Raw genomic sequence first — 26287 nt, 5'->3', positions numbered from 1 at the left:
TAGACAAGCCATTTCCTATAATGCAGATGGTATTCTCCTTGTATGTTGGCCATAATTTGACCAATTCCTTTCAAAGAGGTGAGTTTGAGCTTCTTGCTACTGGTTGAGCTATATGAATATTACCATTGCAATATTTATAAGATATGACTTTTGAGCAGAGAGTATTAGGTCTTTCTCTGAGTTGCCATAGAATTTTCAATAGGAAGGCATCATTCATTAATTTTAGTTTTCTTAGACCAAGGCATCCATCATGTTTAGGAGCACAAAGTGTCTTCCAGTTGATATGGTGCATCCTTCTTTGATTCTCATTATCATCCCAGATGAAGTCTCTTTGTAGTTTTTCAATTTCAAAGCTTACAACCCTTAGGATTCTTCCATGTTGCATCTCAAAATTGACACTTAGGCTTATGACAGATTGCGCAAGAGTAATTCTACCAGCTAGAGATAGGCATTTACTTTTCCAACCCTTTAACTTGTTTTGAACTCTCTCAATGATTGTTTTGAAATTGTCTTTTCCTCTTCTGTTGTTGTTTATGAGTGCTCCAAGGTAACATCCTAGGGCATTGCTTTCTTTGAACTCGGATCTTATCAGAATTTCATTATTTGTTTGGGCTGTGACATTTTTTGAGAAACACTATAGATGATTTAGCTTGGTTGACCTTTATGCCTGCCGCCTGATGAAAGAGTCTCAAAATCTCCTTAATATTACTGATTTGCTGGGGGAAAGCCTCCGTAAAAAGCAACAAATCATCTGCGAACATCAAATGTGAAACTTCCGGTCCGTCTCTTCCCACTCTAATGGGATTCCAATTTCCGTTTCCTACTTCTTGTTCTATGTATTGGGATAATTTATCCATATATATCACAAAAAGATAGGGCGCAATTGAATATCCTTGTCGAACTCCCCCTGGTAGGGGAGAAGCTACGCAGTTTGTTTCCATTCCAAAGAACCTTGTAGCTCACTGATCTTACTCCATTCATGATGATGTTTATCAATTTTGTTGGCAGATTAAATTCCAGTAGTCTTTGGTTGATGAAGTCCCAGCTGATTCCATCATAAGCCTTTTCAAAGTCAATTTTAATTTCCATATAGCCTTTTTTTCCTCTCATCTTTCTCATCGAGTGCATAATCTCTTTAGCTATCATTATGTTGCCTTGTATGTTTCTTCCTATAATGAAGCTGGATTGGTAAGGGGAGATCCTATCATTTAGTATTGGTTTTAATCTTTGAACTATGATCTTGGTGAGGATCTTGTACTGAACGTTGCAGATCAGAGAGCTATCAGTCTAAATTGAGATATGGATTTCGGATGTTGATTTTTTGGAATGAGGGCCAACAAAGTAAAATTGGATTCTTTGATTAGGCCCGGGTTGTTCCAGCAGCTTCTGATGTGTTCACACGTCTTCTTTCGTAGTAGGCTCCAATTATTTTTATAGAATATAGATGGAAAACCATCTTCTCCTGGTGCTTTTAGGGAGCCTATACTTTGAAGTGCATCCTTGATTACCTGATCTATAGGGGTAGTTTCCAAGATCCTGTAGGTAGATGGTTCCAAATTAGGTAGTGATATGTTAGATAAATCAAAGGAACATTATTTACCTCTTCTTTGTAGAGCTTTATGAAATATTCTTCAATGTGTTTTTTCAATTGTGTTTCCTCCTCAATCCAATGTCCCTGTTGGTCTCTTAATTTCAGGATTTTGTTTTTTCTTCTTCTGATAATAGTCTTGATGTGATAAAATTTTGTATTTTTATCTCTTTCTGTGATCCACTGTTCTCTAGATTTTTGAAGCCAAAATATTTCCTCCTTATCGAGTATCTCATTCAGCTCCCTTTGAAGGGAGGATTCAAGTTGTTCCAAGAAGGGGTTGTTTCCGTAGGAATGGTGCTTCTAAATTCCTGCCAGTCTATTCAAGATTCTTCTTTTCTTTCTTAATATATTACCAAAGACTTCTTTATTTCATTTTATTAGCCCCTCCCGAATATTGTTCAGGCTACATTTTCTCGTCCCAGTGTTGCTGTAGGATGTTCTCATAGTCTGGGTGGGTAGACCACATAAGTTTGAATATGAACGGTCTATCTCCTCTTCTATTGCTTTCTCCTCCGTTTGATATGAGCAAGGGGTGGTGGTCCAAATTAATCCTAGGAAGGACTTGGACCGTAGCATTCTGATAGGTTAAGTTCCACTTTGAATTAGCCAACGCTCTATCAACTCTTTTTAGTACTTTGTCTTGTCCTTCACGCTTTGGTCCTCTCCATGTGAATCGTGTCCCAACAAAACCGAGGTCAATAAGACCACAATGATTAATCCATTCCTTAAATTTTCTACAAGCTCTGTTATTTGTATCACCCCCTCCTTTCTTTTCGATTGGATCCTTGATCTCATTAAAGTCCCCAGTGAGCAACCACGCCTTGTCTAATCTATTTGCAATATTTTGGAGGAGGGGCCAAAGGGATCTGCAATTCTGAGCTTGAAGGCTCGCATAAACAGCAGTAAGATAACACTCCTCTTTGTACGGAGCCTCAATTTTGGTGTGAATGTATTGAGAGTGAGATTCCAGCTTAGTTATCTTCAAGTTGTCATTGTTCCAACGAATCCATATACCCCCTGCGAAACCCTGTGCTTCTTCTATAATGAAGTGATTGAATCCCAAATTTCTAATGGCATTTCTAGCGTTATCTCCACTTATTCTGGTTTCCATGAGCACAACTATTTGAACCTTGTATTGTTTAAGTAACTCTTTGAGAGTGCGTCTAAAAGTGCACCTCTAACGTTCCAGGATAGGATAAACATATTCATGGGGTGTTTATTGTAGTTGCATGTCTAAATCTCCATTGTCTTTGGGCTCACTAATAGTTGGTGTTTCAAAGTCCATACCTTCTATTAGGTTTTCAATCTCTTTTTGCATCTCTATCTCCATGCTATCCTCCTGGTTTCGATCTGATTTTTCTGGATCTGGAGGTCTCCTTTTTTCCATAAAATTCTGATTTAATTCTGTGCATTATACCTCCTCTAGTTCAGTGCTTTGTGTGTCATCATTTGTCTCATTCCAGTTTTCTCTGTGTGTTTCCTCTATTGGTCCTTCTTGGTTGTGGCTGGAGGTCTTTCCTTGTGTAATCTTAATTGCTTTATGTGATCCTATTACTTTCCCTTTGCTCTGTGCTGTTTGTTTAGGTAAGTTCTGAGTGAGAGTCCTGTTATTGTTGTTTTCCTTTAGTTTTTTCTAGTTCTGTTGCATTTGGTTTTTCCCCATGTTTTTCTGTGGGGTTACTTTGTGTGTAGTTTGCTTGTTAGTATCTCTTTCTTCCTCCCTTTGTTGTAGTTCTTCCTCTTCTTGTTGGGTGTCCTCTACTTCTAGCACCTTGAATCTGGATGAATTTTCATTTTTCTTCTCCTTTTCTGCTGCTTTGCTTGTGCCTTCACCGTTTTTGTTTCCTTCCTCTTTTGGCTCTCTCCTAGATATTCTTTATTTTTGGATAATCATCCATGGACCAAAGTTGTTGCTGGTGTGTTGTATTGTTTCTTTGTCCTTCTCTTTGCTTCTTGCTTCCTCTTCCTTTGCATCCATTCCATGAGTGTTTTGTCCTTCAGCTTGTTGCATGCTTGTTTCTTTATAGCTCTCGTCTCTCACCTGTATGTGCTGCCCTCTTTCTGAGTCTATCTCTTTTCCTATGTGCTACTATGGCTGACTTTAGATTGTTTATGGCACTTCCAGGAAATTAGATTTGTCCCTAGATATACACAGTAGCCAGTGATAAACCGCCGGTCATCGAGATCACTTGCCCAATCTGCATCAGCAAAATCCAGGAGTCTAAAATCAGTACACTTTGAAAAGATAATCCCATCACTTACTGTCCCTTTCAAATACCGCAAGATCCTCTTCACTGCTTTCCAGTGATTAAGAGTGGGGTTGTGCATAAATTGTGAAACTCTATTCACAGAAAACGTAAGATTAGGCCTTGTCATAGTCAAATATTGGAGATCCCCTAATATAGAACGATAAAGCTTTGGATCAGAGCAAGGTTCAGAATCATTTGTATAAAGTTTCAAATTCCCAACCATGGGAGTAGGCAAGGCATTTGCCTTTTCCATGTTGGCCTTTTTCAAAATTTCCATTGCATATTTCCTTTGAGATAGGTGTACACGTCCTCCCTGCAAATAAGAAAATTCTATGCTAAGGACAAAATTTAAATTACCAAGATCTTTAAAGGAAAAAATTGTATTGAGTTGCTTAATTAATAGATCAATTTCATTAGCATCATTTCCAGTGACAACAATGTCATCGACATATACTAACATGTATACGACTGATTTGGTATTTTTCCTTACAAACAGGGAAATATCGGATCGAGTACTTTCAAACCCAAACTTTGTCAATGTTTCTTTCAAAGTTAAGTACCATGCCCGTGGTGCCTGTTTCAAGCCATAAAGGGCCCTATTCAACTTGCATACCAGGTTAGTATTGCTGTCCTCATAACCTTCTGGTTGAATCATAAAAATCTATTCCATTAAAATTTTATTTAAGAAAGCATTATTAAAATCAAACTAACGTAGAACCCATCCTTGTGTGATGGCTAGAGTAAGCACAACACGAACAGAAGAAGGTCTTATCACACGACTATATATCTACTCATAGTTTATGCCTTCGGTTTGATGAAAACCTTTGGCAACAAGACGAGCTTTATAACGAACAACCTCACCATTTGTGTTTCGTTTAATGGCAAAAACCCACTTGCTCCCTACTATAGTAGTTGCATTCGGTGGGAGAGTCACAAGACATCAAGTATTGCATTGCCTTAGTGCTTTAAGCTCAGCATCCATAGCCTCCTTCCAGTGAGGGGTTTGGATAGCTTAAGTAGCAGTTTTAGGTACTTGTTGTTTAAGATAAATATCAATATGTGTAATATAGGCCTTTGGCTTGTGTATACCCGCCTTTAATCTTGTTACCATATTGTGTGTATTGGTGGTTGGATGAGGAACTTGACTTGGAGGGGGATCAAGTCCCTGACCAGTGCCCTCACTATGCATAGAGACATTAGTCTCTAAAATTGGATTAGGGGTAATACTAGTGTCCTGCAAACTAGTAGGTGTAGGTGATTGCAAATTTGTAGTTGTTCCACCAGTTTGAGTTTGATTTGAGAACGAGTTACTTGTCATGGTAGTATTTGGTGACTTTAATGGAGAGGGTAAGCTGTAATAAGCATCAGTAATATAGCTAGGAACTGATTCAGTGTTAGTCATGTGAGCAGAAGAATTTTGAAACAAATCATGATAAGGAAAACTCAACTCATCAAAGATCACATGGCGAGACATATAAACTTTTCCAGACTTACTCATACATTTATATCCATGAAATTTAGTGTCATAGCCTAAAAATAAACATTTCTCAGAGCGATATTCAAGTTTATGCTTATTGTATGGTCGAATAAATGAAAAACAAGTGCACCCAAACACCTTTAACGCACCATAATCTGGTTTTCGATTATGCAATCTTTCAAACGGTGACATAAAATCAAGAATAACAGTAGGTAGTCTATTCATTATATGAACAGCAGTAGCAAAAGCATCTTCCCAAAATTGCATGGGAAGATATGCTGTTGCCAATAATAAAAGACCAATCTCAACTACACTTCTATGCCTTCTCTCTACACTACCCTGCTGTTGATGCGTATATGGACATGAGAGTCTATGTCTAATACCATTATCAGTTAAAAAGGTAGTGAAGGCAGCAGATACAAATTCTCTTCCTTTATCTGTTTGCAAAGATTTTAATTTATGTCCAGTCATCGTCTCCATTTGATTTTTAAAGTTCTGAAGGGCATTAAGAGCTTGGGACTTATTAGTCAACAAGTAAATACATGTATATTTAGTACACACATCTACAAAACTAATGTAATATTTCATACCATTTCTAGATGCAATAGGGGATGGTCCCCATATGTCAGCAAAGATTAACTCTAGAGTATAATTATATGTAGTATTAGAATCACTAAAAGGTAAAGCATGAATCTTAGAAATAGAGTAGATTATACAAATTTTAGAATGAGGTGATTTTGTAGGTAAAGGAATATCACATTGTTTAAGAACACGAAAGAGATTATTCATTGAAGTGTGGCCCAATCATTTGTGCCAAATTTCTACATCATGAACACTTGTACAAGTTGCTCTTAAAGTAGCATTATGATTCCTAAAACTATGCTTAGAATTGTTTGAATTACAATGAAAATTTATAGAAGAAGAAAATTTTGTAGCAGCAGTATGAGAGTTATTATGCAATTGGGTTTCAGATAGAGAAACTAATTTTGGCACATAAAGATCATCAAATGTATAGATGCCATTCTTAGTGATTCCCTAAAGAAGAGGGACCCGAGTTACCTGATCACGAATGGTACAATGATAAAGCCAAAATTCAAAGAAAACACCATTTTCTTGAACAAATTTCAAAACACTGACTAAGTTTTGTGTGATTGTTAGAACATATAATAAATTTGTCAATTTAAAACTAAGATTGTTATTTTTATTAACAAGAAAAGAGGAACCAAATTTATGAATAGAAATACCTGCACCATTACCTACAAAAAGTTGCTCATGATCAAGATTGCTTGGAGAATGAGAGAGCAAATTATTGGGATTGGCAGTGACATGATGAGATGCTCCTGAGTCAGTATACCAGGATGAGTCTCCAATGGAGGATGTTGTAGACATATATGCTTGTGGCTGATGGAATGAGGCAGATAGTGATAGAGGGCATGTATTGGAAAAGGGAAATTGTGGTGGAGGAGTAGGACGTGCTGGGTTTGGTTGGAACTGCTAATCAAAGCGATGGTAGCAGCTCCATGCTGCATGACCTACCCTGCCACAAATTTGGCAGTTTGTTCTTGGAGGTTGCCATGAGCTCCGACCACCCCTTTGGGATCTACTGTCACCACGACCTCGTCTTGCACCCATTCCTCTAGTTGGTGACGGGAAGAAAGCTTATGTGAAGTTTGTCATGGGAATTGATGAGGATGAAGTCTTGAATCTATCAAGCATATCATCATATGCTTGAAGAAAGGATTCTGCCTCACTGACAGAGAAAGTGCTCAATCTTGACATGATAGAAGTTATGTAACCACTATGATCCTCAGGCAATCCATCAGTAATAGCTTGGATATGATCATCATCATCCAGTTGATACCCAATAGCAGAAAGGGAGTCAACTAGCTTTTGAATTTTGGAGAGATAATCATGAACTGTACCTGTTTTCTTGACACATTTTAATTGGGATTTCAAGCTTTGAATTCTTGTCTTGGATGTTGAGGAGAAGTAGGTAATGATGGTAGTCCATGCATCATGAACAATCTTGTTCTTGTATGATGTAGTCATTAAAGCCATGAGTCATGTGGTAAGGGAGAGATCATCTTGCTTTCAGATCTTGAATGCTTCAATTTCTTGTAGCAGATCTGTTGAAGTATTTTTTGCAGAATCAGATTTGGTAGTTGCATCAACTTTTGATGCTGCTGCAGACGGAGACTTCGTCACAGGTTCAAATCTACTAGGAGCATTAGCCCAATCAAGATGAGTCTTCATTGAAAGACTCTGAATTGTGAGCCATGCTTGATGGCGCCATGTGTTGAAATTGGTGTCATCAAGCTTTTCAGCTATGGGAATGAGAGGTTGTTTTGTTAAGGATGAAGTATAAATGAAAAAGGCCATGATCAAGAACTTGATCTTGAGGCTCTTGATACCATATGAGAGTTTCAGTAAGAGAAATAAAATTAGAAGAAAAAATACTTTTAAAATTGTATTAAAAAGTGTGTTTACAAGAAGAATTTTTTCTACTATATATAATAGCAGGGGTCACACCACACACTTATTATATCAAGTGTAGCTAATAGCTACCCTTTTTCAGTTACAACACTAACACGTTGGTTGGTGGTCGACCGGAGTATGTTCCGGCCTCCCTAAATCAATCATGAGACTAGGTAGAAAGAGGAACGAGCAGAAATTGTATGGAGAGAAAGCTAACTGTCACATTTCTGTACATGCCCAATAAAAAGCTTTTTGCAACTACCGAAATGAGTCTTTTTTTTTTTGTTCAACTTTTGAAATATTTTTTAGACCAATAGTTACAACCTGCGAATTGTGTTTGCATCAGTAGATGTCTTTTTTCCGCAAAAGCAAGTCCATGTAGTATTTCACCTAACTAGCTTTTTTAGTGGAAAACACCAAAAATTCTGTGAACTACTCGACTATGTCAATAATGGGCCAGCATTGTGCTTGATTTGAATCAGGAGTTTCTCCCGAACAGCCCATAGGGATTAAGCTGCCCTAAATTGTCAGCTTCTTATCAATTCTAGGCGCAAGAACTGATGATGACCAAATTAATAAAAAAGAAAGATCATTACCCAAAAAAAAAAAAAAATATATATATATATATATATATATATATATATGTTGTAATTTTGTTTTAGTATTTTAATCCTTTTGGAAATTTTGTGTTTTGTTTTGTTTAATTTTTATTTAATTTAAGGTGTTTGCTTCGGTACAGTAATAAATTCATATGTACCGATACAATAAAAATGTGAATAAATAATAAAACGACGCATGAATTATATTATTTACGTAAGCATTTATTTGTTTTAAAAAATATATATAATATCAATATTTTTACTAAAATACTCTTATAATTTAATAAAAATAAAAGATATTTTTTATTTAATTTAAGAAAAAAATTTAAATATCCTTTAAACAAAAACTATTCATTTAAATTAATTAAATTTTAAAAATCAACTAACTTTCGGCTTATAATTTTAAATTTTAAATTATTTAAAAAATAAAAACACATTTAATTATTCATCAACACTAAAAAAATTACTTCAATCTTATTGATGCTATTTATAAATTTTAATCTCTGAAAAACTAAAAAAAAAAGAGTTTTATCTTTCTGGATTTTCTCACCTCACCTTCAAGAACGTCTTTCTCACTTTCAATTCTCATACTCAAACTCTCTCTTCTTTCTCATTGCCACTAGCCCTCTAGAGTCTCTCTCAGTCTCACTCGAGTCTCGTCTCCTTCATACTCACCGGCGTCTTGTCGTTCGTCTCATCTCATCGCCAACGTTTAAACGTCTCGCGGGCTTCCCTGGAATCCTCATCGCGGGCGACAAAAGCAATTCGTCGAGTCGTCGTCGCTCGTCGTCTTCTGGTTTCGAGTCCTCGCCGTCGCTGAGGATCGTGGACCATCGTGGGTCGTCGCTTGCTTTGTCGTTCGTCGTCTTTTGGTTTCGGGTTCTCGCTGTCACCGAGTCGCCATTGGTGAGTTCATGCATCATCGCTTTCCCTGTTTTTCCTTTTCTAGATTTTCCTTCTTTTTGTATTTTGAGAAGTTGTTGAATTGCTAATCAATTAATTTGCCTTGTTACTGTAAATCGTGAATGAAATAGAATTTGCTGAATTTGTTACTGTAAGCTTTGTTGCTGAAAATATCACTAAGCTAATTTTTTGGTTGATCAAAATCAGGCACGGACGCATGCTTATGAATGGGGGCACTTGCCCCCAGTGTCATTTGATATTTTAAACTAATATATATATGCTCTAATTTTAAATTTTAAATGACTTCACTACAAATAAATTAAGCCCAATTATTAAAAGTCCAAGTCCATTTTATTTTTTTATGATTTTGACTATTAGTTAACCTAATTAAATTTAGTCTTCTTCTGTTTTTAAATTCCAGCCGTCACTCATTTATTCTCTTAAACCATTTTCTTAGTTTCATATTTTCAACCTTTTTTTTTTATTTCTTGTCTAGTGGTCATCTTCTCTTCATCAAAAGGTAAATTTTAAATTCTCTATGACTCTATGTATCTTTCAATTTCATTGTTTCTCTTTTTGATATTTTCAATTGCAAATTTTAATTCAAACAATTATAATTTAGGTATTAATCTATTTTTTTATTCTCTTCATGAATTTATATATTTTATTTTATTCTCAATTTAATTATCCTTATTATTTATTTGTTTATCTTTCGTTCTATTCTATTATATGTAATTATATTGCATATAAATTTTTAAAGTGAATTGATCAATTTACTAATTTAGAATATATATTTTTATTTTTAAAAATAGTAATAGAAAAATATTTCAAAAGAAAGCTACCATTAGAATCTGAAATCACTCCATTAGTTTCTTCTAATAATATGTACTTTTATATTTTTAAATTTAAATTAATATATATTTTGATAGTAATGTGTATTATTTTTGCCTCCCTAATATAAATTTTCTGAGTCCGTCAGTGATCAAAAGCATCCCCGAGTTGAATTTGTTGCTGATTTTAATCATATGATTGTCTAAATTTTAATCACTTTTTTTTCTTTAGTTCAATGTATTTACTCTTTGGTGAATCCTTTGAAAGTTTGTGTATTAATGAGTTAGAGGAGAAACTAATATTTTTGTTTAATCCAGTGATTTGTTTAAAAAGAAAGAGATTTCGCTGTTGAGCAATCTGCAAGGGTGATTGATGCATAATGTATGCTTAGCAAGCCTTTGTCTAGAAATACAAGGAAAAGCTACCATCTGTTTTTATCAGTCAACGGTTAGAGCCCCTTACGGCCATTCCCTTGCCTTTTTGAGAGCGAGTCGCTTTATGCGAACTGGAAATGGTTCAAGTTTGAAAAATAATGGTTTCACCAAGACAGTGATGGAATAATTCACTAAGAGAAGCTCAAGTGAGAGAACTTGACAGTGCATGGATCACTCAATTCCAACAGGGGCGGGGCATGCCATTTTAGAAGGAAACCATCAAGAGCCTCCAGTGGAAATTGGATGAAGTCATTGTTGTGACTTCTGATAAATTCTTTGCATGAAGGGCACAAGCCATAAAAAATCTGCCTTAGTTTCCTGTTTTGTTGTGGATTCTTTTTCCTCGGACTTATGGTCTTTCTTCTATGCATCTGTCTTCTCTTCAACACTCAACTTCTCAAGAAATGCATTGGGAGCACACTAAGCTACTTGCTAATTGTTAAAGTTATAGAAACAGCAAGACAAAAATTCGTTTTCATTCAATGTTATATTGTCCTTTTTTTCCTCCTTTTTCTTCATATAATTGGGTACATTTTGCAATAAAAGGCATTTGTTTATTCCATTGTCTCGGGTGTTTTCAATCGGAAAGCAAAATTTGCACATTGTATTTGAAAATGAAAATGCTTAGAATAGTTGATCATCTTAGCATGGTTCGGTTTTTAACAAGGAAAATTAATTGATTAGTAATTCAACAATTTCTCAAAATACAGGAAGAAGAAAAATCGGAAAAGGGAGAACAGGAGAAGCGATGATGCATGGACTCATCAACGGCGACTCGGTGATGGTGTGAACCCGAAACTAGAAGACGACGAGTGACGATGACCCGACGAGTTGCTTCTGTCGCCTGCGATGAGGATTCCAGGGAGGCCGCGAGGTTCAGCGATGAGAACAGACGAACGACGAGACGCCAGCGAGTGTGAAGGAGACGAGACTCGAGTGAGACCGAGAGAGAAGAGAGAGTTTGAAACTGAGAATTGAAAGTGAGAGAGGCGTTCTTGAAGGTGAGGTAAGAAAATCTAAAAAGATGAAGTTCTTTTTTTTTTAGTTTTCCAGAGATTAGGGTTTATGAATAGCATCGATAAGATTGAAGTAATTTTTTTAGTGTTGATGAACAATTAAATGTGTTTTTAACTTTTTATTTTTTAAATGATTTAAAATTTAAAATTATAAGATGAAAGTTAGTTGATTTTTAAAATTTGATTAATTTAAATGAATAGTTTTTGTTTAAAGGATATTTAGGTCTTTTTTTAATTAAATAACAAATATTTTTTATTTTTATTAAATTATAAAAATATTTTAGTAAAAGTATTGATATTATATATTTTAAAAAAAATAAATATTGATCTGGATAATATAATCCACGTGTCGTTTTATTATTTGTCCACAATTTTATCGTATCGATATATATGAATTTATCATTGTATCGAAGCAAACGCCTTAATTTAAATGGTGAACCATTTTAATTCTTAAATTTAAAAATTAATTCTTTTGTTTCTAAAATGATAAGCTGAGCCACATTATAATTATTAGTTCTTGATTCTTTCTTTTTCTTCTTTTCATTTCCATATCTTTGGTGTTTTTGGTTGATATGTTGCCTTGCACTTCTGCTCCTACGTGATTTCCAAGGGACTAAACCAAAGTAAGTTTACTCAAAATAAGTCTCTATATAAGTTTTTTTGGTATATAAATTTAATACAAATTGATTAAAATTCAACAAAAATAACTTTCAATTTAGATTGCGTGTAAATATGAGCTTCTCCAACTCTTGAATAGCGCAAATAGTTCTTCTCCCTCAATCAAAACCGCAACGCTCAAAATTCAAACAAGAATTAAAATTTCTCAAAAACGTCGCAAAAAGTTAAAGAAGTTGCGAAGCTAAATTCGAAAAGAATTATGAGAAAATGAAATAAGAATATGAAGAAGAAGCAGCAGCAGAGGATGAGTAGGAGAAAGAGGAAGAGCTTTAAATTATGCAGAGCTTATCGTCACACATACACCAAAAATTTTTAAACAATACACTTAAATATCTTCGTGTTACACCAAAATTTGCTGCAAATACAGAAAAATATTCTCTAATGCTGCATTTTTTTCTTCTTCTTTTTTTCTTATTTTTTTCTTTTTTTTTAGTTGAATGAATGTAAGTTTATCATCTTCCAAGTAAATTTGTAGCATTATGTGTTTCTTCTTCTTCTTTATTTGATTTTTTTATTTTTATTCTTGTTAAGAGAGTAAAACAAAAAGAAACTTGAGAAGGTAAATAAAAAAAAAAGATGAATAAGAAAAAAAAAAGAAGATGATAATGATGATGATGAAAAAGAAGAAGTAGCAGAAGATGAGGAGGAGGGAGAGGAAGAATTTTGAATTATGCAGAACTTATCAGTACACATACACCAAAAATTCTTAAACAATACACTTAAATATCTTCATGTTACACCCAAATTTGCTGCAAATACAAAAAAATATTTCCTCTAATGCTGCATTTTTTTCCTTCTTCTTTTTTTCCTTATTTCTTTCTTTCTTTTAGTTGAATGAATATAAGTTCACCCTATTCCAAGTAAATTTGTAGCATTATGTGTTTCTTCTCCTTCTTTGTTTGATTTTTTGTCTTTATTCTTGTTAAGAGAGTAAAACAAGAAGAAACTTGAGAAGGTAAAACAAAAAGAAAAAGATGAATAAGAAAAAAAAGATGATGATGAAAAGGAAAAAGAAGAAATAGCAGAAGATGAGGAGGAGGGAGAGAAAGAATTTTGAATTATGCAAAACTTATCAGTACACATACACTGAAAATTCTTAAACATTACACTTAAATATCTTCGTGTTACACCCAAATTTGTTGCAAATATAGAAAAATATTTTCTCTAATAATACTACATTTTTTTCTTCTTCTTCTTTTCCTTATTTATTTTTTTCTTTTAGTTGAATGAATGTAAGTTCATTCTTTTCCAAGTAATTTTGCAGTATTATGTGTTTTTTCTTCTTCTTTGTTTGATTTTTTTGTTTTTATTCTTGTTAAGAGAGTAAAACAAGAAGAAACTTGAGAAGGTAAAACAAAAAAAAGATGAATAAGAAAAAAAAAAGACGATGATGATGATGAAAAAGAAGAAGAAGAAGCAGCAGAAGATGAGGAGGAGGGAGAAGAAGAGTTTTGAATTATGCAAAATTTATCAGCACACATACACTAAAAATTCTTAAACAATACACTGAAATATCTTCATGTTACACTCAAATTTGCTGCAAATACAGAAAAATATTTTTTTTAATGCAGAACTCTTACATTACATTCAATTCAAACCATCAACGACGAACAACAATTTTCACAAACAAAAACAACATTATTCACCTACAGAATCATAAACTACTAACAAAAACATTAACTAGAATCGAACCACATCTCAACCACTTGATTGGATTCAAAACAATAATCAACTTTGTTCTGGTTCAATTGACAATCTGAACTTGAATTATTCATTATTTTTAATAACGAGATAACTGTTCAAAACTGATTTTAGAGTTTGAGTTCAAAAATATAGAGAGCGATAGAAGAGAAACGCAGAGAACGGAGAGATAGAAGAGAATGTAGATTGAAAACGTTGAGAAAATTCGAAAATGAAAACAAAATCTTTTTAAAAAAGACAGTTATATATTCGCACGTTGATTGAAAAGTTAGTTAGATTAAGAGGCGTGTGAGGTAAATTAAGGTAAAATAACTTGCATAGACTTATATGAAAAAATAACTTGTATATGGGATAAAACTGATATAATATAGGCCAATTCTATGGTGCTAGTGACCTGGTGCCTAAATTTTGCCTAACTTTCTTTTTGTAATAAATTTTAAATTTTTAAAAATTATTTATTTTTATATCTTTTAAATTAAATATTAATTTTTAACTCTTTTTAATAAATAAGCACCATATTTTAGGCACTAAAGCATTTACCTATATAATATATATGGGTTTCTCCAAGCATTTTGCCTTAGCTGGTGCGTCTTAATTTCAATTTGTTTTTCAAAATTATATTCCACAAACATTCAAGTTGACATTTTATCCCTATTTAGAATACAAAACCCTAAACTCTACTACCACGGCAAAAAGGAACTGTAAACTCCTAACAAAAGATTCTACATGCTAAGATAAAATGAACATAAATCTAAGTTTAAAAAAAAGTCAGAGATATCTAGTAGAGTCTCAGCTAGTCCTACCTAATTATTAGAAGCTATAAAAACAATGGCTTCTAATTTTGACTAATTAAACTGGATTAAGTATAAATATAATACTTTGGTTGTGGAATAATAATGCTAATTAATTAAGTAAGTAAAGAAGGCACATATCACAAGGGACAAGAAGTATCCCAAAGCATATTTGACTTCCATGCATCCCCAATGTTCATGAATGGGAACCCAACAATGGATCCAACTTTCTCCAACTCTTGTTCTTCACCGCCAGCAGACACGTTGTTGTTGTTGATGCCAATGTTGTTGTTGTTGTTCCCTTGATGCATCTGACGCAGTAATGGTATTGTTGGGTAGTGCTCCTGCATTCCACCACCGAAGCTACTTGTGATTGTTGTTGCTGTTGCTGCTGTACCCTCTTGGGATGAGGACGACGATGATGTCTTTCCAGCAAAATCTCCAAGAACAGAAGATGACATGTTCAGCAACAATGAAGAAAAATCCATAGTAGGTTTTGCACTATTAGAGGATGTTTCAAGTGGAGTAGTAGTAGAAGAGGGTATTAAACAGTCGTTGCTTATAAGATCTCCATTTGAAATAATGGGTGGTAACTGATGATGATGATGATCAAAGTGTTTGTAAAGCAATGGATTAATATTAATGAAGGGTGGTTTATAAGATGATGCAACATCTTGGATTTGTGTGTCACTAGTGTAGTTAGTGCAAAACTGGGTCATGAAGCTAGTTTTCTTTGCCATCATTGTTGGCATGTTGGATGAACAAAAGTGGAATATGTGATCTGTATCATTGGTAGTGGTGGTTGGTGTTTCAGGTAAGGTAGAAACCCAAGAGTGAGAGAGTGCTCTTTGAGCTGTAGCATTTGTTTTCTTGAATATTCTGCAGATTGCCCAAGAGTCCTGCATGTTGAAATTGAAGTTAGGTAGAAAGTGTGAGATGGATCTTGTTAAGAAGGGTTTGAGAGAGTAATAAATACTGACATTAGGAGGAATAGTGGTCTTGTCGGATGAAGAGTCAGCAAGAGAAGGGAGCCTAAACTCATGCATCATCCAATCAGTTTTAACACCTTTGGCAGCTCTGCCTTTGTAGAAGACCAAAGATTTCTTGAGTCCAATGCACTTTGAACCCTCTGAGGAGTATATAGGCCTGTCAGTCCCTGTGGCTTTCCAGAACCCAGCTCCAGTTACCCTATTTGGCCTTGCACTGTTCCTGTATTTTCTGTCTCTTGGACAGTAGAAATACCACTCTTTCTCTCCTGTACCTGCCACTTCTACACATACAGTACTTTTTTAATTAATTGCCTTATCATTAAGTTCATTCAGATCATAGCCACTATATACTTACTTGGAAGATCCCAAGGATCATATTTATAGATATCAAGTTGCTTGATGAGCTCAATGGACAGAGGCATTTGCTGAATCTTTCTCTTAAGGTAGAACCCCACAAGCTCCTCATCAGTTGGGTGGAACCTGAAACCTGGTAACATGATCTCATCAAGCTTCTCACCTTCCATCTCCTCAAGAAAGAGTAGAGAGTTGAAAGAGGTGGATATATAGAAGAAGCAAGCTGGTAATAATCAAGAAATGAAAACCCTAATAATGAAGAGATAGATAGATAGAGAGAGAACACAGTTGAAGTAGTGAAGTGATTATATGCTTCCTGAGAAGGGATCTTGTACCCGAAGGTTCAGCCGTCTTTTGTGGTGACTCTTAAAGGAGCGTGTGTTTTGCGAGGATCGCGTTGCTATGAAGCTCTTAAAAAGAGAACAACTACCAACTTAATTAGAAATCAAACCCAATTAAGTCGCATTAGTTTCATCATTAAGTACCACTATTCATTCACACTTTCAACTTAATTAAAGAGCTGTGTGTTATTTGTCTATGACCCAAAAGCTGGAATCTCCATACACCACCAAACTAGCAGCATCTGGGGATTGCGATCTTACCATATTTAATTAATTTAACAATCTTGTTTTTACACTAAAAACATTGGTGTTTATTTAGACACACATAAACTTTATTGTTTATAAAAAATACTATATATACATAAAAAAAATTAATTATTATATATTAGCTAGACACAAATAAATTTTATTGTTTATATTTAGTGTATACTTAATATGGTTGATTATTTATTATTATTAAATTTGACAAGTTTCATTGTATATAGGTATGGATTAAGTTTTTTTCCGTACTTTACAATTAGAAAAAGCGTATAGTAGATACTAATTCTAAGATTAATATGCATAATTAATAACATTTTTGGTAAGTAACATATTGTAATGACATGAAAGTTTTGAGCCTATCCGCTAGAGGCCAAGACAAAGCAAAGTTCCAAGGAAAAATAATAAAATTATGTATGAGGGTCTGAAACTTTGAAATATCATTTGGAAACGTGGACCTGAACCTGATTCCAAAACAAAGCTCCAATATATAATTCAACATCGAATTCCAGTTAGACTAACTTTGGATTATATTATTGGTTTTAAGGCTTCTCAGAATCCGAAAATCCCGTTTCTATTCCATTCCCCAGAGCTTCTATTCCACTGGGTTTGTCAGGTCGAAACAGTTTAATAATAAGCATTACATGTTTTTGTTTAATGTCAAATTTTAGATAACAACAAGAGATAGAATCGGACTTGTGATCAAAATCTAATGTGCTTGAGTAGGGGACCGCTTTTACTATATATATATTTTACCAACATTTTCATTTTTATATTCATCTAAATCAACATTTGTTTATTGCCACCAATGTATCTCTATCAATTTCAGAGTTAGCTGAAATTTATGACTACTGCAATATATGATGCTTCTGACTTCGGGGTTATTATTTGACCTTCTTAATTTTCACTCAATCTATCTTTTCAATGGCCAGAAGGCTACTTAATTCTTCGCTTTCATACTCAGACTTATAACTTAGCTTCTTCTAGTCATAAATTTTTATACACTTTATAATCATTTTGTCATTCTTCTATGGCCAAAGGAAAATTCTCCACCATTTTTTTCTTCTCTTTATCATCAAAATTCGAACACTAGTTTAGGGTTTCGCCGTTTAGGTGATGTACTTGTTGGTGTAATCTTTTATTTTTAATAATGCTAGTGACTTTCTACATAGCAGTTATGGTTTAGGTAATCTTGTTTGAATTTTAACTTGTGTTTTCACTTTTCATAAATCATAGGCTTTGAACTAGACTAATAATATGTAGCAGTTAGAAATTAAATAGTTTGAGACATGATCCAATAGGATTATCACGGGTCCATTCCAAGGTGTATGTATAATTGTATATGGATAAGATCATCAGGTTTTAAGCAACATATTAGAAAGATGAACTTTGACCAAAAAAATCTTTAGGGTTAGGTTGTTTATAAGAACAGGATATTGAGACAGGATCTTGACGCATAAAATTGTGTTTAATAGATTGAACATAGGTAGGTAGAGATAGTGCATGTCTTTAAAGATATTAAATTAGTGTATTTTGTGTTTATCTTAATAAAAAGAATAAAAAACACTAATAAATAACACAATTTTTTTATTTTTTATTTTATTATTTTTGTTAATTTTTTATAATTATATTTTTTTTGCAAATTTTTTAAATGAAAAAAATAAAAATAAATTAAATTTTTATAATTTATTTTATTTTATCATCAAACAAAATATAAGAATATTAAATTTTATATTTCTATTTTTTATGTTGTATTTTTAATATCTTATTTTATTCTGTTCTAAAAAAGAAACGCAACTTAGATTCCAACAAATAAAAAAAGAGGAAGTATAGGGAGTCAATGGAATATCTGTACAATGTGTACAATAAAAGTTTAGAGATGTCCAATTTAGTATTAGAGATATAACTATTAGTGTTATATTTTTCTATCAACTTAAACTTTTGGAGTGAGTAGTTTCATGACATGTTATTAGAACTTTAGATCTAAAAGGAATCCTAAAATCAGCTTAAATTTTTGGGATGAGTGATTTTATGATATAAAATGCTCTAGTACTCGAATGATTATTCTAAATACTATGAGTAATGTTCATTTTTTAACTCAGAGTGAAATTCATAAGGAAAATCATAGATTACAAAAGAGCCTCAAATTATTTGACATGACGAACTTTAAAAAATGTCTTTAGGAACTTGTTATTTGACAGGGGCGTTGTGGTAATAGCACACGTGAAAGGCAATTTCCTCTAGGCTTTGGGAATACAAAATAATTATGGGATTTCTCAATTTCTCAATTTCATTCATGGCCTCCCACTAACTTTAATAGTACTAATAACATCATAGATTTTGACACATTTTGTAACATATTTTACACCAAAGTTTGCCAAATATGTCTAGTGGTTGGATGGCAAGTGCCATACGACTAATTAATGGGAAAGGTTCACCGAGTCAAGTGGCAAACTTGGGACTCCAAATTCAGTGAAGGTCCCAAAAATCTAACCCTCGGTTGGAACCACCTTTTGTCTGTTCCTTGACCTAGGGTTTGCATCCCAAGCGTGTAACCAAAGTTTAAAACCGAGTCAAACCCTCCAAACACAACCATTTAAGCCTCTTTTTGCGTGAAACATATCAACCCTCTAAATACGAGAACGAGTATTCTCAGTTTCTCACTCCTATTTTTATAATGTTATTTAATTTTTTTATAAAATTTATACAATATATACAACAACAAATAGTCAACAATGCAAATTTATCCCACTAAATTTATATAAATATATAATTTTTAAAATTATATGTAAAATGAGACCAGAAAAAAAAATAGTAGCATTATCATTTTCTTTAAAGTAAATGTTATATTCGAATATATTATTAGTCATTTAATCTTTAGCGGTTGAAATATTCTAAATGGAAGTCAAATTCCATCTTATAATTTTAAGTGCATACATAATAAATTTTTATCATATTATCAAAAAGAATGGTATAAGTGATAAAAGTTCGAAATATATTTAAAAAAAGACAATTATTATAAAAAAAATTAAAGCACTCGGTAAAATTATTTATTTTGTGAAATTTTGTTAATATAATTTTAACAAGTGAGATTTTTTAAAACAAAACATAAGGTTTTAAGACATACGTGAATATTTATGAAATGACTTATTTAATAATTAATTTTTTGTATGTACATAATATTTTTAAAAAATTTATTTATTTGATTCAAGTATAATTTAAACAATTATTGTTTAAAGAGCATTGGACAATTTTTTTTTTTATACTTTCTTTTTTCAGAATACATTAATATTTCGATTAATATTTTGCAATATTTTTATTATTTAACAAGGATCTAAAACTATTCAAAGTTCAAACATCTCATACAAAAAAATAAGGCCAAAACACAATCACTCTAATAAACAGAACTTATATATTTACTATATTAGTCCACCAATGGATGCATCATACATATTATAAACTTTAATAAATAGCTACCAACAAAAAAGGGTGATTCTCTTGTAGCTTCAGGGTAGAGAGGAAGTTCCACCTTGTCAAAGGAAAAGAAGCTGACCCGTTCCTCCGTGGCTAAGCCAATCTTCAAAGGAAGGCCACCACATTGTTTCTCAAGAGCTTCCGTTTTTGCTCTAGATGGTGGATCTCCCCTAACAGAAATGCACACATTATATGACAAATTCAATTGATTTTCCAAATCAGATAACAGAAAAAAAAGTTGGGGAAGAAAATTGGGAGTTGAAGAAAATTTTGTTGTGTTTATTAATAATCCATAAGGATCAAACAAACTAATGTAATACTTGTATCAGACAAACTAGTATATAATTGTATAACTTTAAGTAGCATGCATTTATTTCTCTTTATAATGCATATTAATTAATTAATTAATTAATATTTTTATGTAAAATATACTTAGTAGATGTATGCAAAAGTGAGTGTATAGTGTATAGCCAGAATTTCTCGAGTTTGAGGAAATATATACATATATAGCTGAGCTTATCCACTAGCACCTCTTGCGTTCATAAACAGTTGGGAATTTATCATGCACGTTTCAATTCAAATGTTTCGAGCTTGAGATCTCCAAGATAACACGAACCCTTCTTAATAAAAAACTTGTACAAAAGTACGTACATTTTCTACTTCTTCAATGCTTGAAACCAGAAAGTTTTACTTGTATTCCACAGCATAGTTATACAAAGAAATGGATATATATTATTCTGTGTACTGCACATGCTCCACATCTATGAAAAGGAGAGAAACTGTTCCTGTCAACTTGTCTGCAACAATTCTTTGATATCATACCCTTGAAGCTACATACACAAACATTAGAAGACGCATTCTTAGCACTCAGAAAAAAAGAAGATTGCAGTCTTCCAGAGACTCATAGGATTTGCATAAAGGCATATACATTGTAATCAACACACATTAAAGAAACTTATCCATAAGAGTGAGAAAAATATATACCAGCAAAAAAGTAAGAAGTAATATAACTCCTGAGTTCCAGAAAGCATGGATGGTGATGGGAGTGAGAAGGTTGCGAGTTTGAGCATATGAAATCCCCAAAGCAGCCCCTGCATATGTCACAAATATAAGTTATCTTCATCAGTGTACATGAAAGAACTATTGTAGCTTTTAAGAGAAAAAATAAGGTTTCTTTTACGGGTTAAAATTTTTCTTCCTAGTTAGGTAAACATTCTGTGTATTCATTTTCTACACAAAAATTATGTAGAATCTTGTTGGCATTTCTGAAGTCCACGTTTCCTTGTATGTGCAGAATACCTAGAACAAACAACTGCGGAAATTCCCCAGGAGTGAGATGGGCAAGGGCAAAGACAGCAGCACTAATGATGATGGCAACCGGTGTAGGAACCCTGCATTGAAATCATACGTACATGAGGGAAATTTTCCCACTAATGCTCAATAGTCAACAGCCTAGCCAAACAACAGGACTGAGGTTACCCTCTTTAATTTTGTCTCCGTACATAGATCAACTAACTATATATTTTACTATGAATTCAAACTCAGTTGTATGCCTTTTATCAAGTAGAGCATTCTTTAATCTTCACAAGGTAAAAGTTTCCCAGGTATGCCACTATCAAGTCAAATAGAGCTAGTTGAAATTGATTATAGAACCACTATTGATATTTCAAGTCCAAATACATTGATCGTTAGAAACATATCAGGAAGCAGAAATTCATAATGGAAACTTCACCACACAACCTGAGTCAATTTCTCCTTCAGGAAAAGATAAGCCAACTACAGCATCACAAAAGCTGCACATACATCAGGCTCCTCTATTCAATTATCTATGCAGTTAGTGTCTAATGCAAAGGAAGTGTCTTGCTTGAAAGTCAAGCTGCAGTTTCTTTAATCAATATTTCATTTTAGTCTATGTTAAATATGTGAACAAGAAGGAATTAAAGAAAACAGTACCACTTAGTCATGGAGGCCATTAAAAAGCCTCGAAATAGTGTCTCCTCAAGTACAGGTGCAAGAACACCAGTGATGCCCACCAAGCATGCAGTGCTACAGAAAAGGTTAAACGTAATTGTAACTTGAGACTCATGGATGCAGAACCGATATACAAGCTTTGATGTTCTTTTTTCCAAGGGTTGATATAAGAAAACTTTGAGTTTGAATATCTCATAAGTACCTGACATTTGAAGATCCAATCAACGGGAGTAATTTTACAAGAGCATCAGTCTGAAAGGAAATTTATAGAAGCTAATAAGATATCTCCAAGAGATCAAAGCACATAAAAGTTAACACCAATACTTTAAATGAGTCATTAACAGAACAGAAGTACTAGTTCTACAAAGGCACAAATTTGTATATAATATAAATAAGGAGGAATATATGAAATATAAGTTTAACAAGCAAGCACAAATTCTACATTCGAGGTGAAAATAGGTACAATACCACAAATCATATATTAGAAGCATCTTGGACCCATGATTAAAATGATTGGAAACAGAGGAGGATGCCATATATTTGAAGCAATGTGGATGAAAGAGAATTGTATCATTTCAAGCATTATTTGACTAAAACATACCAATCAAGCTTAAGGAAAATTTTTACCACACAACTATAAAACCCAAAAGGTTGTATTGGTTTAGGGTTTATAGGAATTTGGGCAATAAACTAACAAGAAAATGTACTTAATGTTGCAAAGATGAATCTGTTACATTGGGTGAGTGGAAACATTTGACAATATAAGATTAGTATTTAGTGCATTTGGGAGAAAGTCGTGCCTATCATGGAAAAGGAGGTAGAATCTTGTCTATGTGATATGGGAATGTAGAAAGAAGTGCACAGAAACTCTGATAAAGAGAGAAGATCGATCAGATGGAGAGGAATCCAATGGCTGAATATAGAAGGAGAGCTAAAAAGAAAATCATAGGTGAAACTATTAAAATAGACTAAGATTTTATTGATTTGAATGTAGATTGTAAACATAAATGATGATAAGACAATACAGTGTTGCCTGATCCATGTAATTAACTTCACTTAATTGGACAAGACTTATCCGTCATTGTTGTAGTTCTAATATGGTACATTACGATGGTTAATTCACACTCATCCTTCGGTTAAGGAAAGCTGATCTGCCTCTAGTTAGCTAGGAGGATCCATATGATGGCAATATACAACCAAAATTATGAAATTAACCCTAAATTCAGTGGATTGATTATTTATGCTATTTGAGTGGAAGCCCTAACTAGCCTCCTCAGAGTGCAACAGATAGAAACTAACATACAACAGCATCTGCCTGTGAAATTCCTAAAAGAAAATTGTTAACCTCTCTTTGTGGGGGTTCTCCATTAAAGAATGAGACAGCTACTCCTGTCAATGCAATGGAAGCTATGGCACCTACAAGTCCGATTCCCGCCCACAAAAGCCAACCCTTTTGAAGACTGAAAGGGTCCCTCAAATCTGAAACAAGTTTTTATTTTTATCATGGAATGGGAAATAAGCATAGGTGTATAACATTATAACTTTTCAAGGTAAGCAAACTGCTAACTAAACACCTCAGTAAGACAAGCTTTAGAACAAAAACGTGGATTCTAGAACAACATTTAGCTGTGGAAACAAGTGACTATGAAGTATGAACTTAATTGAAGTGACAAATGTTAACCTTAGAAACCTTGATATAATTGAAGGGTTGTTAACTGATCATACCATATTTGAAGAAGTCTTGAGGGAGTGGCTGGAAATTGCTGGCAATGGCATATATAATTCCGAGTACAACAGCAGTTGTGATGCTGCCAAAAATAATTAACTCAGAACCAAAGTTATAATAGCAATAAGTGAAAGGTAGGTATTTGGTATTAGCATACCCCTGATCTAAAAAGAGTAACTCTGCTTTCTCATCCATACTAAGCACCTCAGGTCGAATTCCCAGATATGGAAGAGCTGTGGCCTCAACCAAACCTGTCAAAACAAAACTGGCTGGGAATAAATTAGTGGATTAAAATTAAAAACCTATTATTAGGATGTGGTTAGTTCCACGATAAGGTTTTGAAAACACACCCTAATCCACAAGCGAGAGAGGTTAGTGTAACGGTTTGCCATTCCCAAGGTACCTCCCATCGGCTGAGAAGAGGCCAATTGGTATCGGGTTTGTTAGGTGCGTTGAAGAAGCAAACAGAATGAAGACCCCGTGGAGTAGGTGGAGAAGTGAAAGTGAAAGGGCGCCGATGAGTGTTGAGGCTGAGAAGTGAAGGGGAATGGAAGAGGGAGGAAGAGAGAGAAGAAGAAACTGCCACCGAAAGCATTGTGCGGAGTGCGGATAAGAGGATCAACTGGAACGCAACTCCAACACCAAAACACTTCACTACCGTTTTTGTCTTCCAAAATTCACTTTTTTTATCTCTTTTTTTAGTGTCTTACACAATCTTCTAATCCTATGATTATTTTAACAATAATACAAAAGATAGTTATTCTTAGTAATTAAATATATAAATTTAATTTAATATATTATTTTTATAAAATAATTTTATTATATAATTTTATATTAATAAAAATAATTATTTTTTATATTAATTATGTAAATAATTATTAAAAAAATAAATATAATTATATAATTATATAAAATATTTTATATTATTAATATATTAAAATTAAATTTTAAATATATAAAATTATTTTACATCATCAATTAATTAAAATTAATTTTTTTTATAAAATCTTTCCTCATATTTTTATTTTTAAAAATTATAGAATCAATTATTTTTATGTTTTAAATAAAAATACATATAGTAATTACTTTCTTATAAAATATAATAATTATTTATTAATAATAATATATAATTTGTGATTAAATTAAAATATTTATAGTATAATTTTATTTTTTAAAAGATTTTTTAAATAATATTAATGATTAAATTTGTAGACATTTTCATGGTTCATGATTAAAAGTTTTAAATTTTTTTATTCTTATAATAAAATTAATTTGAACAAGTACAATTTAACATGAGATAAAATTTATTCTTAAAATATCTTTTTTATTATCATAGTAAAAAATAACTATTATAAAATATTTTTTTGTTAAAAGTTACTTAAAAGTGTTTTATATTTTACTATCATATTTATCCTTAGAATTAAAGTAATATGACTAATATATTAAAATTTATCAATATATTTTTATTTATTATTGAGTTATAAATAGCTATATTTATACTTAGAAATGATTTCATATTTTTTTGTTAATTTAATACATATTAAAATTGTTGAATATAAGATGAATGTACAATATCTTATCACAATGATGAGAGATTTATTAGTCTAAAGTAATTTATAAATTTTTTTTCTATTTTAAGATAGATAATAAAAATATTGTTAAGAGAAGATCTAATCTAATTTATATTTACTCTTTTATGTATAAGCACTATTGTACATAATTACTTAAGTAAGTCAAAAATACGAAGAAGAAGATACACAATAATTTTTATCGATGTTATTTTATTATTCAATCCCTCAAATTAGAAATAAAATTAAGCATTCATCAATGCTATTTCATTATTCAATCTCCCAAATTAAAAATAAAATTAAACACGTAAAAAATATAATTTAAACATTTAAAATACTCAACATGTAAATAATTATGATAAATTAACTTGTATGGAATAAAAATAATAAAATTTATAATATAAATTTATAAAAACTTAAATAAAGAGGAACAAAATAAAAGAAATAAAATAGATATATTACAATAACAAATAATAATATTTTATAATTTATAAAAAACAAAAGATTAGAATAATATATCATAGCAGAAAAAAGTATTAACAAATGAAAGAACAATTGATAAATACTGAAATTCTCTTCTAGCATATATAATTTTTTATAATAAATAAATAATGAGATATAAAAATAAATAAAATAAAAAAATAAAATTATGTTTTTTATGAAATTGAAAAAATATTTATGATTATATAATTGATAGGAGCATATAATTATTACACAATAAATTATAGGAAACTGTTAATAGAAATATTATATTTGATATTAAAATAAAAAATATATAAACAATGAATAAAAATTTAAAATTTAAAATTAAAATATTTAACATCATGGAAAAAATGAAAGAGAATTTTGTATAAATAATAA

General features: G+C 32.3%; 3 protein-coding genes across 13 annotated transcripts; all 3 read right to left on the bottom strand.

Moving 5' to 3' along the window:
* Positions 1-1994: 1994 nt before the first annotated feature.
* Positions 1995-2702, bottom strand: LOC114925009 (uncharacterized). The gene has a single exon (XM_029291277.1). It carries the CDS (start codon positions 2700-2702, stop codon positions 1995-1997), a length of 708 nt encoding a protein of 235 aa, XP_029147110.1.
* An 11858-nt stretch (positions 2703-14560) lies between these two features.
* On the bottom strand, positions 14561-16611 carry LOC112734084 (uncharacterized). Of its 2 annotated transcripts, XM_025783285.3 has the most exons (4): positions 16424-16611; positions 16090-16221; positions 15726-16015; positions 14567-15644 (listed from the first exon to the last, which is right to left on the bottom strand). In XM_025783285.3, exons 2-4 carry the CDS (start codon positions 16154-16156, stop codon positions 14886-14888), a joined length of 1116 nt encoding a protein of 371 aa, XP_025639070.1. In that variant the 5' UTR covers positions 16157-16221; positions 16424-16611; the 3' UTR covers positions 14567-14885. The 2 variants fall into 2 exon arrangements, with proteins under 2 accessions (XP_025639069.1, XP_025639070.1); XM_025783284.3 differs by having other exon boundaries at positions 14561-15644; positions 16090-16610.
* A 3469-nt stretch (positions 16612-20080) lies between these two features.
* Positions 20081-24525, bottom strand: LOC112734083 (uncharacterized). Of its 10 annotated transcripts, none has more exons than XR_011877831.1 (11): positions 24209-24525; positions 24016-24123; positions 23858-23940; positions 23478-23611; positions 22335-22384; positions 22115-22207; positions 21902-21954; positions 21342-21552; positions 21146-21252; positions 20813-20991; positions 20081-20331 (listed from the first exon to the last, which is right to left on the bottom strand). XR_011877831.1 is itself a non-coding variant. In XM_025783280.3 (9 exons), exons 1-9 carry the CDS (start codon positions 24451-24453, stop codon positions 20950-20952), a joined length of 954 nt encoding a protein of 317 aa, XP_025639065.1. In that variant the 5' UTR covers positions 24454-24525; the 3' UTR covers positions 20761-20949. The 10 variants fall into 10 exon arrangements, 2 of the variants coding, with proteins under 2 accessions (XP_025639065.1, XP_025639068.1); XR_011877828.1 differs by having other exon boundaries at positions 21461-21552; XR_011877825.1 differs by lacking the exon at positions 21902-21954.
* Positions 24526-26287: the final 1762 nt, after the last annotated feature.

This window comes from Arachis hypogaea, chromosome 3 (assembly GCF_003086295.3).
Source record: "Arachis hypogaea cultivar Tifrunner chromosome 3, arahy.Tifrunner.gnm2.J5K5, whole genome shotgun sequence".
Lineage (NCBI taxonomy): Eukaryota > Viridiplantae > Streptophyta > Magnoliopsida > Fabales > Fabaceae > Arachis > Arachis hypogaea.
This window is presented reverse-complemented; position numbering and strand designations above follow the sequence as displayed.

Coding starts and splice junctions, on each gene's coding strand:
- LOC112734084 (XM_025783284.3), bottom strand. CDS start 16,258: ATGGAAGGTGAGAAGCTTGATGAGATCATGTTACCAGGTTTCAGGTTC. Junction 16,016..16,089: donor TGATCCTTGGGATCTTCCAA/GTAAGTATATAG, acceptor CTGTATGTGTAG/AAGTGGCAGGTACAGGAGAG. Junction 15,645..15,725: donor AGACCACTATTCCTCCTAAT/GTCAGTATTTAT, acceptor TTCAACATGCAG/GACTCTTGGGCAATCTGCAG.
- LOC112734083 (XM_025783280.3), bottom strand. CDS start 24,453: ATGCTTTCGGTGGCAGTTTCTTCTTCTCTCTCTTCCTCCCTCTTCCAT. Junction 24,124..24,208: donor TCTCTCGCTTGTGGATTAGG/GTGTGTTTTCAA, acceptor ATTCCCAGCCAG/TTTTGTTTTGACAGGTTTGG. Junction 23,612..23,857: donor TCAAGACTTCTTCAAATATG/GTATGATCAGTT, acceptor AACTTGTTTCAG/ATTTGAGGGACCCTTTCAGT.
- LOC114925009 (XM_029291277.1), bottom strand. CDS start 2,702: ATGGAAACCAGAATAAGTGGAGATAACGCTAGAAATGCCATTAGAAAT.